At 31.2% G+C, this 17883-nt stretch overlaps 1 protein-coding gene across 1 annotated transcript in view; it reads right to left on the reverse strand.

The window, feature by feature from the left end:
* The window catches only part of LOC128170974 (uncharacterized), a 29805-nt gene extending 12159 nt beyond the window's left edge, over positions 1-17646 (reverse strand). The window contains 20 exon segments of the mRNA XM_052836740.1: positions 208-261; positions 452-519; positions 1759-1821; positions 4549-4681; positions 4926-5004; positions 5894-5981; positions 7717-7801; positions 8621-8687; positions 8896-8989; positions 9733-9817; positions 9941-10016; positions 10100-10193; positions 10983-11067; positions 11191-11260; positions 11472-11565; positions 11651-11731; positions 13903-13973; positions 14521-14629; positions 14966-15016; positions 16582-17646. Of these exon segments, the coding sequence (XP_052692700.1) occupies positions 208-261; positions 452-519; positions 1759-1821; positions 4549-4681; positions 4926-5004; positions 5894-5981; positions 7717-7801; positions 8621-8687; positions 8896-8989; positions 9733-9817; positions 9941-10016; positions 10100-10193; positions 10983-11067; positions 11191-11260; positions 11472-11565; positions 11651-11731; positions 13903-13973; positions 14521-14629; positions 14966-15016; positions 16582-16606 (1572 nt within the window). The 5' untranslated portion in view covers positions 16607-17646.
* Positions 17647-17883: the final 237 nt, after the last annotated feature.

Below are 17883 nucleotides of genomic sequence, written 5' to 3' on the forward strand. Positions count from 1 at the left end.
TTTTGTTTTGCTAATACAAATTACACACAGTTTCATTCAAAGTAATTTTGCTTTATTCAACTTAATAGCTACTACATCGCCCATTTATATGCAAATAAACATCATCCATTTATATACATATATTTGGTAAAACAAATGTTTTACGAATGACCAAAAATTACTCTAAAATCAATCCAAGCAGCTTGAAATTGGTAATTTATTTCTAACCTCTTGAATTTTTATGAATTTTCTTCTCTTTTTCTTCTGTCTGCTGCACTGCTCCTAAACAAGATTTGAAATACTAAAATAATCATCAGTTCAACTTTAAATTTGTATGAACAATAAATGTTAGAGAAACATTTCCGATGTTCTTCTTTTTCTTTTTTACCTTGTGACCGTTCTGAATTTTTTTTTCTTTTGTCAATTTTTGAATGATTAAAATAAACTTAAATTCTTATATAATGTAATTTACCTTGCAGCCTTTCTGTTTCTTTCTCTTCCTAGAGACCCTTACTTGACACTTACTTGTGTCATGACTTTCTATTAATAGAAAACTTTACATCTTAGACATTAAAAATTATGACTGCATGGATGCACAAAAAACGAAGTAATTTTTATACCCTTGCTGGTGATATTTTTAAAGATTTTTACATTTAAATAATGATTTTTTTCCCTAGGAAATATGTAATATATTTAATATATAATATGTAGCAATTTGTAAGCTTATTTAAATATTTTGTACAATTTTCTAAAATAGTTCAGTATACAGAAAAATATTCGCCCTTATTCTATTTTCCCCTCTTTCATCCTCCATTGCCCTTGCGGAATAAACAGTTTATATTAATTTTAAATGGCCATTTTAAGGTTCTCCGATCCTCAGCCTTAAAGTATTTTTTCATTATAAAAGTGTTATGTTTCTTTTAAACTTTATAAATGAAATGCAATAAAATAAAATTTTAAATGGCATCAATGCATATTACAAAGTTATTGCAAATTTTCCTACGGTGGATATACTGGTAGTAGAAATAACGCTTTTGAAAAAAAGTGCTGGTGCACCGATGGCTCAAACTCGTTACCAACATGTCACTTATTAGTAGTTCTCTGTGAATCCACAATGCCAAGCATGTAGTTGTGTAAATACAAAAAAAAATGAACTTTATTTATTTTACAACGATTGATAAACAAGTTCTACAACTTATATTAATATCTTTCGTTGGCACGGATGTTAGTGCGAGGGGGTCATTGTTGTGGGAGGAAGCCGGAGTACTCGGAGAAAACCCACATGTCCAAGCGGGCGACCACCATACCCTTTTACATACAACCACTGTCAATCACGGGGATTGAACTCAGGACACAGCGGTGATAAGCGAGTGCATTGTTAACTACGCTACTTGGACACCCTAGTTGTGTAAATGGTGGTAATACTAACAATAGAACACTGTCTGTATAAAAGTCAATTTATGGTACGGATAAAGGAAATCAGGTTAATTTAGAATAATCGAACATTGCTGAGGTTCAGAGATCATTAATACAATTTATCTATCAATGGATTAAGAGCAAAACATTTCATGCTAAATCAACCAAACAATAAATTCAAAAGTTTGTGTCAGGCTTGTTACAACCATACTTGATTGCATGTATGTACTTTGTAAATCTGAAAACTGATCGATATGTATAATTTCATCTTGCGTGTGCTTTTTTCACTTTCTATGCCATATGAATATGCATTCAGGTTTTATATTTAGAACCAATTTGCAAGTCTTAATAGAACATGATTACCTTTAGCCCACTTTAAGTCCTCCAAAAAGCACTCTAATGTGTTTTTCTTTCTTGACAGACAACCTGAAATTTATAATTTTGTTGAATAGTACATATAACAAAATAGGCTATGTGTGTTATTCATCTTAGAGGGTTTTACTTTAAAGGGGCATGGTCACCATCTTGGCCAAATCTTATTTTTCTATTTTTATTGCTTACAATGGTTTAGTTTTAGTTACAATAGTAACTGATGATCAACCAAATTTGAGTGTCAGTTGTGGGGCTATAACTATAAGCAAGATACATAGCTTACAATTCTTTTTTATATAAACAAGGCTCATGGCATGATTTTGCTTACAATGGTGCAATGTAACAGTAAAAACATGACCTAAGCTTAAATTTGCATAATCTCTCATTTATTACTCGACGACTGACACTCAAAGTTTGGTTGATCATTAGAAATGCATTTATTACTTTAAAAGCACTGAAAACAATTAAAATAGAAAAATAAATTTTGACCAAAATCTGACCATGCCTCAGCTTTGCATGGGCATGTAAGAAGGACTCAGAATCAAAATTTTAATTCACAATCATGTAAAAATTTGTCTAGCAAGTCTTGTCAGTTTCTGAGTATTCAAAATATAAAATTACATATAAGTACAAGTACATTAGACTATATACGAAATACTTAAGTTTTCTTACAACTGTAAAACATGACATGGAAATAGCTTACTGACTTTGAAACCTAGTTAAGACTATGATTTTGGTGGAACAGTAATGTTTGAAAATATAACATCTAAATCATAATACATACAGAATCAAATAAACTTCTGACATAAAATCAATGTAAGAACGATACAGCAAAACTCACTAATTTCAAGGGACCATGTAGAAAAACTTCAATTACCGTAATTTGTCAGGCCTCTCACACCCATTTTTGGTACTGGGGCCGGGGCTAATGAATTGGGAAAAATGTGACATTTTGATAGAAATTGGGAAATTTTTCCCTTGTTTTATGTACTGTACCCAGAACAAAAAACTACCAGTAGGGTAGATTGAAAGGATTTTTTAAAAAGTAAGTTAAAAAAAATTATCTTTAAAACTAAGAACATGTGTGCAATAATGAGAAGGAAAAAAATATATTCACAGTGTGTGATACAAGTTTGTTAATGAAGATTTAAAATTTCCCAAAAAGTTTTTGTTTAATTTCTACATGTCAAGTGGCAAAGAAAAAAATCAAACAATTTTTTAGAATTTAAAAAAAAAGAAGGTTTTTTCATTTGTATTCATGTAAAAATTAATGTATTTTTGTATTTATACCTTTTACAGATAAAAGTTTCTTAATTGTGTCAGCCTAATGACAATATTTATAAAATCAGTCTTTATACTTCGATCTGTGTATTTGGGGTATTCATGAGTCCAACCCTTTAACCCACTTACACTTATTAACGACCTCGCCATGTAACTGAAACATCTCAATAGTGGGATTCAAATTGGCCCCAATAAACTTAATGTCCTTCTGTATGCAGACAATATTCCATTAATTGCCGAAAACGAGGGTGACATGGATGCAATGCTCGTTGTTGTGTCTGGCTGGTGTAGGAAATGGTGGCTACGGATTAACTCTCTCAAATCTAAAGTAGTACATTTTCGTAAGCATCAGCGAAAGAGAAGTGATCATGTAGTTTGCATCGGAAGGGACTGTCTTGACTATACAACATCCTATAAATATCTCGGTGTTCTATTCGACGAATTTGCTACATTTAAAAATAATACAGAAAATTTCGTTAAATCTGGCAGACGTGCCTTATTTCGAAAATACATTCAAACAAATTGATAGGATTTTACACATACTAAAAGATGCAGAGTTGTGCCAATTCTTGACAACTGCAGTGGAGTGTGGGGGCACACAAAACATTACATCGAATCCGAACAGCTACGGGCTGCGATACTTTCTGGGGGTGCACTGGTTAACTCCGATTTTAGCTAAGCCTACTCATTGACAAGGAGATAGTGGCTGGTTTCCTTCATTCTATCGCCATCAACTTAACATGCAACGATTGTGGAATCATCTTGTTACTTTGAATGATGACAGAGTTACGAAATTAGTTTTCATGTGGGACACCATGTTAAACTTTTACTCCAATCTAGCGATATGTCAACATGTTTTATAAATCGGGAGGTATATAACTTGAACTTAGCCAAGATCAATCTTCAACCAAAATTTGTGAATGATTGGCACAATGAACTACAAAGTGTTTCAAAACTCAGAACTTACAGGTCTTTTAAAAGTGATTTTAATTTAGAAAAATATGTTACAATGGACATACACAAACCTCACAGATCTATATTAGCACAATTTAGGTGTGTGTGGTGTTCTTCCTATCAGAATACAAACAGGGCGATTTAGGGGGGAGGAAGTAAACGATAGGCTATGTATTATACGTTCTGTAGAAGCAATAGAAGACGAATTTCATTTTTTATTACATTGTACACCTTATTCAAAACTTAGAACCGAATTCTTTACTAGTATTGGCTTTAATCATTTCAGACTCAGACTGCACCGGTTTTCTCATATTTAACTTTCCTAGACAAACTTCAAAATTTGTATGTTCAGCTTTTATGTGCAGACCATCTATCCTGAATAAAAAATAACAATTTTGCCAGCAGGCATCTTTAAATTAATTTCTTATAGCTGCATATTCGATAGATTTGTGTTCGTTTTATCTAGAAATTCATTTTTAATACTTTTTTCATGATTTCATAGTGATTATCATATATTGAAAAGAATGAAAATAGCAATGCACTCACTTTTTTCATAATTAAACAGAAATTTTCTGCCACCAATCATCAGCATATCTCCATCATTCAATTCTTGGCCAATTTCAATTGGTTTTCCATTGAGAACAACAGGAAAGCTTTTACTATAATTTGTTAAGTAAGCCTGAAAAATTGCAAAAGTTGATACTTTAAAAAAAGAATAATTAGATCAGATAAAGAATTTGAGACACATTCAGGGTGAGGAATTTGTAGATCACATTATTTCTTTAAGAAGTGAACTTATAGAAAAAATCAACTTAAGGCAAAACTTACTGCTCAAAATATTATGAAAAAAAACATGCATGTCAAATCAGACAACTTAGAAATATGCATGCAATGATAAACTGACATGTATTAGTATATATTACCTTTGATCTTCCAACTGCAACAACTGCATGAATCTTGTCAACATTTTTGAGGGACACTTCAATATCGCATTCTCTTCCACTGCAAACCAATAAAGATTATTAAAACTACAATTAAGTTAAACTTTAATTATTATCTTGAACATGGTATCTCATTTACCATGGATTATCCAAATGAAGTTTAAAGTCCCAATCACTTTTTAGATTTTTTTTTCAATATATAACACTTCATTGGTCCAGTGAGGTTTGAGATAACAAGATTGGACTGTATTGAAAAAAAATTAAAATAAAGAGACACTACAGACCAATTTACCATATTTTTGTCAATCAGTTTTGAATGTACAGATTGATAAGCATATAGAACATTTTAATGTAATGAAGGTTAGAACCATCAAATGTTAATGATAAGCCCATAATTACGTGTTAGGTGTCCGGAATTATGTTTGTTTACGTTATGAGTAGCCAATCATATCAAGGTGAACGACAAGGTTTTTAAATAGATGACAAGCCTGTGCTTAATGGGTACAAGTCATCCTGAAATATTTACATAGGATGTGTTGACGTATGTTGCAATATTTACATGCCAGACTGTCTTTATTATTGAATTAAACAATGAAATGGGAATCTTTAACTTTGAAAATATGGTAATTCCACAAAGTTTATAATTTCAATATTGCAACAAAATTAGCAAACATTTTGAGGAAATTATTTTAAAATCACTTTTGGCAACCTGATCTGTAGTGCCACTTTAAACTGCTTTAAGTCAGTATTTCTATGCACTAAAATGTAAAGTACATATTACTCAAATCACTGACCGCATACAAATAAATTTAAGTATAGCATTATAGTACCTAATCCAACACATTTTCTTTCCATTTATTGTTGGCTTGGAAAAAATTCTACTGTAACCAATGTTAGCCATTTTAAAAATGTTTTAAATTTTTGAACAGTCAAATCAACATATTTTATACCTTCCAATGACACATTCTTCATCATCCTCCAAAGAAAAAGTTGCTCCTAAATTGTTATCCTTCTTAATCACAGTAATTTTTCCAATATCTATCAACCAAAAATAGAAAAATCAAAATAGATCTCCATGTATATTCACAAATACTGTAGTATTCAATGATCACTGTAAAAAAAAAATCAAAGGCCGGAACGGACACAAAAAAAAATCATTATATTTCCTTATAAAATAGGTAGTGATCAGTTTAAAAATCAATAACTCATAATGATTACAAAAATCAAAAACAATTCAAAGTTAACAAAATTAATAAATGATTTTCTTTCTGCTTTAAATAGTCTGAATAATTTTAAAATGTTCATAATTTGAATACATTAACAGTGTATCCCTAATTAAAATAATAAAACATACTTTTATTAATTTCAATTCCCGATTGAAACAAGATTACTTATGGTATGGTTGTTTACAAATAAATCCACAACACCTGCTATCTAAAATACTTCATAATCGTGTTTATTTATTGCAACAAGATCACAATATACGTTTATCGCTTACATTTATTTTGGAGACCATGCCCGATAAAAAAATAAATTTACATATCAAATTTTATTTTTATCGGGCACTGTCTCCAATTCAAATGTAAGCGATAAACGAAAATAATATTTAGTGAACATTTACACCTCATTGTATTCATCCGCCATTTATTGATTAAGCAAATTTATGCTTAATATGCAATGAGTTGTCAATAACCAGAAAGGCAAAGTTGGGTTTTTGTACACAATGTAGTTGAATAAATGAAATAAACATCCTGTAATACGTTAAATACTTTGAGGAACTTTTTTCTTATGCGTATTTAAAAGGCGGTGCTGAGCATGAATTTTTGGACCATTGCCAATCCAGACGACTGCTAGAAGGCTGCCGAGCATTAGCTAGACACCTTAAAAACTGGACTTGCCATGGATTGACGATTGAATGTAAAAAAAAAAGATTGAATAATAAAGCTAAGAGAAAGATTATTAGTTTTATTATCAGTTTTTATTATGTGCACACACGCATGTACATCACAATGCATTGCTAACTTTTACTACATACACACACATGTACCTCAGTGTGCAATATCAGCTTTTGATGTGCAAACTTGATTGAGCCAAAGTAAGTGTACATCAGTGTACACCAGTGTAAAAAGTTGTAATAATATAATCAAGTGGATTTTGTGGTGTAGTTTAGATTAAATATGGCTGACACAAATGCAGTTTTCAGGAAGGATTTGCTTTTTTGTTCAATATTCCTCTGTATATTTTTTGGTTATCAAACACATGCATTTAATAAAACCATGTAAATAAATAATAAATCTGACCAAATGCTGACGGCAAGTTTGTAGCTATAAAATTATGAGGTATGCTTGATTCTTTTTTATGTCTTTACTTTATAGAAATCTCATTCTTGTCGTTCTGATACAGATTTTGTTTCAAAAATGAGAAAAAATTAAAAAGAACAAGAAATTACTTGTCAAGAACTAACTTTAAAAACATAATTTTATCAAACATCATTGCTCTGATACAGAAATCAACTTTAAATAATAAAATGCATTTTCATATTCATTATATTACATAAATTCATCTGTCAAATTTCCAATCACATTATCTTTCTGCCATATTGGAAACAGTGTTACATCTTTCAATACATGCCCTAAATTTGGTGTAAGGAAAGTGTACACTGGGTGTACACCGAAAGTCTACACCCATGCACTTGATTAAGAAAGAAGTGCACAGTGTAAGCGGTGTAAGTAAATAAAGTTTCCCCCATATTACACCAATTGAAAATACTTACTTCTATATACACTTCTTTCTACCTTCCAATTGTATTTTGCTATGTTGGAACAATTTCTACTGTGTTCTGAATAACTGGAGAGATTCTAATAAGAAAAGAAAATAAATTTAATGACAACAAGATGTAATTATAATCAGAGCGATTATAAAGTCTCCCGAACAAAGCAAGGCAGAGCTATAATTATAAAGTCTCCAAACAAAGCATGGCAATCAGAAGAATAAGACTAAATTCATTATGTCTAGATATTTAGGCACTTCCTGTGTCAGGTGAGACGGAACCACCTTGCATGGTGTTGATCAATAAATCATTTGATGCCCTTATACACAAGGAACAAGAATACATATGGTTTGTGGGCATGGATCTAAACGGTTTTAGAGATATTAGGGCACTTCCTGTTTCAAGTAGGATGGAACCACCCCAGCAGGTCATGACCTATATACCATTTGATGCTCCATTGCAAAGGAAACAAGAATACATAAAGTAGAGGGGAAGGGATGTCAACAGTAGTAAGTATTTTGCCATTCCTGGGGGGTGAGGATAACCCTAGGAGCCAGACCTAATGTACCCCACATATGGTCTAAACCACTCAATATAAGCATCTGAAGACTCCATGTCAATATCTTCATTGGTTTTCAAGCTATAGTCATTTACAATATAGTGTATAAATTTTCCCATAGGATTCAATGTTAGACCCAACCCCCTCTGACCCCCCAAAGATTGGTTGACAAACCCAGAAGAAGAAGAAGAAAAAGAAGAAGAACACTACAAAAACAATAAGTGTCCAAACTTTGTTTGGGAGACATAATAAAAGTTTCCATTCTATCATTATTAAAGCATATTTGACACACAAACACACATCACAAAGATTTAAAACAAACAAAAGGATGTCGTCTATTGTGCTGACCTTAGATCCGTCGTCTGACACAACTTCCTCAACACTGTCAACAATTTCTGGGGACACTTCTTCTACCCTACTAAACCAAAAATTAAATATACAATGTTTTATGCTTCACAGTTACAAGTATTAAAGTAATCCTTTTTTCAAATTTTTTTTTTTTTTACCGAAAATTAATTAGAACTGTCTTCTTAGGATATTAATAAATCGAAATTCTGTTTGTAATTTTAAAAGAGTTGATCAAATTTTTGGGAATCAAACATTGTTTAAAACAAAGAATTTACCTTTGAGTAGCATTATTTTCTTCAGATACACAGTCAGCATCTATCAACTTTAAAGCATCTTCAACGTTAATTTCTGCAGGTGATGTATCCAGACCTATTAATCAAAGTAGAAAGAAATGCAGTAAAACACTATATTCTTAATCTGCTTTTATTTATTTATCAGTCTCCATAAGATTGCATGCACATACATTTACCTGACTATGCATTCTCAAGATTTACCCAAGTACAAACAAATGTGTACCTCTCAATTGGATATCAGATTAAACTATGTACAAATAGCTACATGTACTTCATTATGACTATGATCAGATTACACCATGTACTATGCATACACACATGTACCTCACTATGTATCATCAGTTTTACTATGTATACACACATGTACCTCACTATGTATTATCAGTTTTACTATGCATACACACATGTACCTCACTATGTATTATCATTTTGTACTATGTAAACATATATATATATGTAACTCACTATGTATCAAAGGTTTGCTATGTTTAAACATATGTACCTCACTATGTATTATCATCTTGTACTATGTATACACACATGTACCTCACTATGTATTATCATCTTGTACTATGTGCACACATATATACATGTACCTCACTATGTATTACCATCTTGTACTACGTACACACATATATACATGTACCTCACTATGTATTATCTTTTTGTACTATGTACACACATATATACATGTACCTCACAATCCATTATCTATACAAGTGTATCTCACTATGCATTCTAAGCTTTTACAATGTACACACACATGTATTCACTTTGCATTATCAGTTTTTAATATGTACACTAAGTAAAAATACTTACTTCCATGTTCACCTCTCTCTGCCTTCTCCTTGTCTTTTGCTGTGTTTGAACAATTTCTACTGTGCTCTGAATAACCGGAGAGATTCTAACAAGAAAATCAATTTAATGCGATTAAAGTTTCCATTCTATTATCTGTAAAGCATTTGACATACAAACACACAATACAAAGATTTAAAACAAACAAAAGGATGTTGTCTATTGTGCTGACCTTTGATCCGTCGTCTGACACAACTTCCTCAACACTGTCAACAATTTCTGGGAACACTTCTTCTACCCTACTAAACCTAAAATTAAATATGCAATGTTTTATGCTACAATTATGATCCAATTTTTGGGAATCAAACATTGTTTAAAACAAAGAATTTACCTTTGAGTAGCATTATTTTCTTCAGATACACAGTCAGCATCTATCAACTTTAAAGCATCTTCAACGTTAATTTCTGCAGGTGATGTATCCAGACCTATTAATCAAAGTAGAAAGAAATGCAGTAAAATACTATATTCTTAATCTGCTTTTATTTATTTATCAGTCTCCATAAGATTGCATGCACATACATTTACCTGACTATGCATTCTCAAGATTTACCCAAGTACAAACAAATGTGTACCTCTCAATTGGATATCAGATTAAACTATGTACAAATAGCTACATGTACTTCATTATGACTATGATCAGATTACACCATGTACCTATAAATACTTCCTACTATGTCTAATAGGACTGTACTGTGTACAAGTGCACATGTTCCTCGATCACTATGGATTATGAGTTTTAATATGTATACATATGTACCTCACTATGTATAAACAATTTTTACTATCATCTCATCTATGTATACACACATGTACCTCACTATGTATAATCAGTTTTACTATGTATACATACATTTACCTCACTATGTATCATCAGTTTTACTAAGTAAACACACATGTACCTCACTATGTATTATCAGTTTACTAAGTATACACACATGTACCTCACTATGTATTATCATCTTGTACTATGTACACACATATATACATGTACCTCACTATGTATTACCATCTTGTACTACGTACACACATATATACATGTACCTCACTATGTATTATCTTTTTGTACTATGTACACACATATATACATGTACCTCACAATCCATTATCTATACAAGTGTATCTCACTATGCAATCTTAGCTTTTACAATGTACACACACATGTATTCACTTTGCATTATCAGTTTTTAATATGTACACTAAGTAAAAATACTTACTTCCATGTTCACCTCTCTCTGCCTTCTCCTTGTCTTTTGCTGTGTTTGAACAATTTCTACTGTGCTCTGAATAACCGGAGAGATTCTAACAAGAAAATCAATTTAATGCTATTAAAGTTTCCATTCTATTATCTGTAAAGCATTTGACATACAAACACACAATACAAAGATTTAAAACAAACAAATGGATGTTGTCTATTGTGCTGACCTTAGATCCGTCGTCTGACACAACTTCCTCAACACTGTCAACAATTTCTGGGAACACTTCTTCTACCCTACTAAATCAAAAATTAAATATACAATGTTTTATGCTTCACAGTTACAAGTATTAAAGTAATTATTTTTTTCCAAGTTTTTTTTTTTTTTGCTGAAAATTAATTAGAACTGTCTTCTTAGGATATTAAATCAATATTCTGTTTGTAATTTTAAAAGAGTTAATTGATCAAATTTTTGGGAATCAAACATTGTTTAAAACAAAGAATTTAATACCTTCGAGTAGTATAATTTTCTTCAGACACACAGTCAGCATCTATCAACTTTAAAGCATCAACAACACTAATTTTTGCAGGTGATGTATCCAGACCTATCAATCAAAATAGAAAGCAAAGTAGTAAACAAAACTGTACTTTCTAAATCTGCATTATCAGTCTCCAAAGGAATGCACATACTATTACTGTTTTGTATTGATTTGGCTTGCTTAAGGTCCTGCAAATACTTCTCTTTTAAGTGTCTTGGACTTCTTAGTTTTTCTGAAATGATTAAGACCTATTGTAATGATTTTTTTTGCATGTGCATAAGGACATATACAGAGGAAAAGTAAATTGTTTTAGTTTGAGTGTACATGTATATAGTGAACAAAGATTACTAAAATCAAGCTTGAAGAAACAAAAGTGAACAATGTGTTTTCATTTCATGCATTAAAAATTTCTTTTAATTAATCTTTATAAAAAAAATCAGTTCTAAACAATTAATAGCACTTTCTTTAAACTCGATCAGTCATATCATTAATCTACATGTATCATTCTTTAGGAAGATCAATTTCACAGTTCTTAATTTACCACATTCCCATAAGAACAGCATAGGACATGATGGTTTTAATCATTCTAATGAAAATTTCACTTACCCGGTACAAATTAATTTATGTTGCTTTACAGTTTTACAACTTGAATATCGAATATATGAGCTGATTGAGACAATAATTAAGTTTGCTGTTACACTTCAGTTGAATTTTTCTTGATCATTGTCCTTAACCTTGCCTTCTTTTCAAAGCATGCATTACTAGAAAAAAAAACAACAACAAAACAGTGTATATGTCTTTTCAAAGCATGCATTAGTAAAAAAACAACAACAACAAAACAGTGTATGGGGTTATATAATACCAACATTCAAATAACGTATCTCGATCTTAATACGTGTTAAAGTTTACTCAAGAATGGTATATACTGTAAAGCATTATCAGCAATATGGAATAAATACATGTATCTGCGAGCAACCCCTGCTTAAATATTTTACTTGTCATGAGCTCAGGGTTGTCTCTAAAAATTGAAGTAGAAGGAGGAGATGGAAAAAGTAGCAGGGGGTCTGGGGATCTTGCTTATAGCTACATTGTGTTTGAAATGCAATAATAGCCGGGTAATTAAGGCATTATAGGCGGGGGAATTCCCCGCCTCCCGGGTCTTAGAGACAACCCTGTGAGCTAGTTGTTCATTAATCATGTTATTATAGATAAACAGTTTATCAGCTGACCTGTTAACCCTCCTGCGTTTCGCAAAACTCTACCCCTAAATTGTTAAAATTGAACAAATATTCTGCATTGATTTTTACAGAGCTAAAGTTGATCATGCTAAGCATTGTTGACACACCATTCCTATGCGGGTTAGGCTAATAGCAGGAAATATGAGGTTACACTAATATCATTAAAATCATCCTGGTACACTGGCAGAAAATCAGATGGCAAACTATTATTTTATTATATTAGACAGCAAATAATTTTTTTTTAAGAAAAATAATATATTGATAAAACTTAGATATGATGTGACTAATTTTATATTTTTACTAAATTAATGCTGATTTTTTTTTATACAAATCAGATAAATAAGTTATAATTAGGTTTCTAAGCAATAATCCTGGAATAAAAAGGTAATACCCGGTAATTGGTTTACAGTATGTACCACTCTTGATATAAAGAAATGAAATTGTACCCCATAGCCTACATATTTCTTTTTTCTTTTTTCAATTACAATTTAAATTAACTTCAATGTTTCAGTTTAGTTGAACATTGAAGTTAATTTAATTTGTAATTGGAAAATGAAAATGAATATTGTTTAATTTATGTCCTGTTGTGGTGATGAACTGTCATAATTGCCAGGCTATTGAGAAAACTGAAACTTAAGTATAACTGTAAAAACTCTTCTAAAATTTAGAAATCCCTTCAAGGCAATTAAAGAAGAGTTTTGTTAATTGGATTATTTTGGTAATTACAGTATTTATCACTATTAAGGGTGGTATGGGACACCAGGTAATGTTTATGTGAATAAAGGTACATTATAATTTAATTACATTCTTTGGTTTAAAATTTTCAAAATTTACATTTTTTGACCAAAATAATTCATTTAAAATTTCATTTTAAAATTAAATCAAAAATCCAAGCGGGGATTCGAACTCATATGTCTTCCAGTTCCGCAGCTTACACGCTAACTGATTGCACTATGCTGTTAGGTATATGTAATTGGAAAGAAAAAATATATAATTTAGTAAGAAATAATTTTATGTTCATTTTGTTAGGAAAAACATCACAAATACTTTGGAAGTGTCCCATACTCCCTTAAATAAGCATTTAAGAAAATCCATCTCTTGGACTTGTTTCAAATTAAAATGTTTTGAACAAAAACAACCTTAATAATAATCCAAAGATATTTACTCAAGCTTGAAGCGATTAAATTTGAATTGCTTTGAAACTCTCGAAGATTCAGCTTGCCATTACAAGTAATCCTACAGACATGGAAAACAAAATATTTATAAATATTTATAAAGTAATTCCGCCTTGATCCATTGTGCCATGTTTTTGTTGACATATTTTGATATACCAATCATACCTTCTTTTAAGCAGAATTTATTTATCTACTTATTTGTTTCAACATAAATGTACATTTCTTGCATTTTTGACCATTAATTGCTTTTAGGTTAAAATCAGGTTATTCATACAAATCCTCGTTTATACATCACAAAGACTTCAAAGTGTATCTTGCATATAACTTAACGTCCGACTCTTGAAATTAGGTTGAGAATTTAAAATACCCTGTCCCTGCATTCGAAAATTTTGATGAAAATTGTGACAATGCTCCTTTAATATGCAGACAATTTTTGACAGTCTATATTTTCCTTGGTGCATTGGATTATGAATTTCTAAGCATATAACTGTCTGAAATAATTTTTTTTATTTTAGAAATATCAGATAACAAAACCCAATTTTAACGTATATTTTTAATAATAATAAAAAAAAATGTATATATATTGCTTTAGAAAAAGAAAATCTTACATTTCATCTTCTTCCCAGAAGGAAATTTTATATACATCTTCCCCAAAAACCTCTTCTACAAAACCAGGCCACCAGATTCCATGCTTCCATTTGCAAAAAACAATCTGACCTGGAAACAAACCCAAGTAACATCAAAGACAGTAGAGATACAAAATCAAGGTGGCAAGATTAAACAGTGACACACAAAAACGACTGTTTCGGAACCATGCACCAATTTTAACATAAACTGAGAGACCATGCAAAAACTCTAATTAATATAATGAAGTAATCAGACGGGATCGAGCCTTAATTATTCACTGCATATTGATAAAGGCCCATGGTGGCACCGAAACAGTATATATAGGGATCAATTTTACAGTACTTTAAAAGAAAATCTATTTTCCAGACTTTAAAAAATTATTGAGATTAATTCGGCCATGTTTATAGTAATCTACACTTTACTTACCTTTAACATAAGTAACCAACTTATGTAACTCAGTCTTTTGGCTCTCTACCTCTACAAACATTTATAAATACATCATGATACATCTTTATAAAGATTTCATTTATTTTTTGCCATGTTTATGTATCAAAGTAATTAAATGTGATATTTCCTATGCACTAGATTAAATCTTCATTTTATAAATAACTAAAATGCCTGAACAGCTGAAACAAGCCCGGATCCAAATTTTTTCCTGTGTCTTTCAAAAAAAATAATCGAACCTGTGACATAATGTACAGTAATTGTTTTTAGTCCCCTACCGGTTTTCACCGGAAGGGACTATTATAAGCTTTCCTCTGCATCCGTCAGTCCATCTGTCTGTCTGTCCGTCTGTCCCACTTCAGTTTTCCACACTTTTTTTCTTTATGCGTTTGAGGAATTATATGAAACTTGCTGAACAGCTTCAAAATGTCCAACTACAGATCAAGTTTACACTTTGGTAGCGTCTGGTTGACATATTTTCAAGAAATAATTTTTTATTCCAATTTTTTAATGTTCGGGTTCGATATTCTGCATAACAGTGCATTGTTTTCACAATTTCCACAAACCAGTACAGGGCTCTACATTAACTTTTTTTCCTACTTGTCCATTCGGACAAGTGCCCAAGATATTTACTTGTCCAAACTTCAACTTCACTTATCCAAAAAATGTTCAATATTAAAGATCAAATATTGTCAACTTGTCAACTACAGTTCTGTATTACTAAAATAAAGTCATTTATTGATTACCGGTATGAGACTTGCCATAATTAATTACCTGACTTCTTAAATGGAAACTTAAAGTGTCGATCTTTCCTAAATATATTGGTTCCATATAACATTAATAAAACATGATTTGTCAGCTGTATCTTTGTCATGGCAAATTACAAGACATTGTAAATTTAGCATCAGGTTTTAAAATACATGTAACTCTTATATTGATTTCTCAGCTGTTTTTTAAACTAAACATGGAAAGTCATCATAGTCTAGCTATCAATAATGAATGAAACCTAAAACAAATTACATTTCTTTCCACAATCCTTAAGTTTATATTTGCTACCTGTTCTTCCATGCTTTCTTTTTGATAACATGTGTGTTTGGTACTTTGTAAGAACTAAGATCCACACCTTTACAGTTCAATATTGAAAGTTGTTTGTAATTAGTGAACTTCAATCCTGATCAAGAGTAACTAAATTGCATTTCAATCTGAAGTTGGGATCGAAATTCAAAATAACTAATCGATAAACTTATAACGGGACTACGGATAAACTTAATTTATCACAAAACTTTCTTTACTTTTAAAAATATTGGAGACTTCTTTACATAAAAATGCACTTGTCCAGTGGGACAAGTGGCAAGCAATATTCACTTGTCCGTATATTTTTTTAACTGGTACCGGACAAGCGTTAATGTCGAGTCCTGCAGTAGGGGACGTGTATTGCTTATGCACTACTCTCAGAATCCTTGTTATTTTTGCAAATTTATGGACCCCCCCCCCCTCCCCTTTCAAGATCCACGCATTTGAAATCTTACAAACACAATTTTAATAAGCTTACTAATCGATAACATCGGCTAGTACGTACTACAACATGCTATGCATACCTTTTCTTTTCCTTCTTGTTTCCATTATCAAACTCAATTTCTAAAAAGATAAAAATTTTAAAAATAATTACATTTAAATCACTCCTGTAATACCAACTACATAATAACATGTGTTTACTGCAAGTTCAGTTCAAATATACCCAGCTGGCAGCCAAAATTTCAAATACAGTTTTTTTGCACAGAAAATATTTTTTCTTTCCGTCATTAACCTAGCTGCAAAATTATGTTTTTTAGATGACTTTTTTACAATAAATTCATGTCTACAATGAGAGGTAAAAAAATATATTTCTTCTAAAGAGAAATCCATTTAACAGCTGTTTAAATTATTCTTCATATTACCGATATGATTTCACAAAATTAATCTTGAGACACCCACAATCAGCACAGTGAGACTCAGAGCACTTGCCAAAATTTCCACACATGCAAAACAATTTTTGGCATGTGCTCTCTAGCGATCACTCTGCTGAACACACCTTTCAAGTTATACAAGTTTTTCCATTAGGCATAGTGCAGCTTCATAACATATTTACAAACACTGCATTCAAATTTCTTCTTCGGATAAATTCAATGACATGCAAAGCATCTTCCAATGAGAACATATGAATTCTAAAAACTCCATAATATCCATGATCATCGCATTCTGGCATAAAATCAATTCTCTTTTGACAACAAAAGGCAATAAGTTCATCATATATACAATATCGTTTTGTCAACACAAATCCAACAGACTTGGAAATGGGAAAGGCTTTTAAAGACATCCTTATAATCCTTGACACAAAATAAATTTTAAAAAAAATCAAACACACGAAGAAGCACATGGTTGATTCCTGTTAAAACATGTAATAATTTCTATATAAAGAGTTAACTGCATATATGTAGTACTTTAATTACATTACACTGTATATGCTATGATTACCTATAAAACTAAGTATCCAACGTCAATCTTTTTAATAGAAGGAAAACTCAAAAGACCTCGAGCAGGCTCATGTCATCCTTTAAAGTTATCTTCCGTTACAAGAAATCTCATTGGATAAAAAAAAATCACACGAGTCGATACCCGGATGAACCCCCCCCCCCCCATATCATGTCTATCACAAAATCATATCAAGATGAATTTTTTTTTTTATATATAAATATATATATATATATACATATATATACAAACAAACATGATATCCAGACATAATTGGTGGTGAGTTATTTCTACCTCTGGCCTTTTCGGTCCATGTCATTTGGACTTTTGTGATTTTCTAAAATCAATTAATGACAGGCACGGATCCAAAAAAAAAATCCGGAGTGAAG

This window comes from Crassostrea angulata, chromosome 2, assembly GCF_025612915.1.
Source record: "Crassostrea angulata isolate pt1a10 chromosome 2, ASM2561291v2, whole genome shotgun sequence".
NCBI classification, from domain to species: domain Eukaryota; kingdom Metazoa; phylum Mollusca; class Bivalvia; order Ostreida; family Ostreidae; genus Magallana; species Magallana angulata.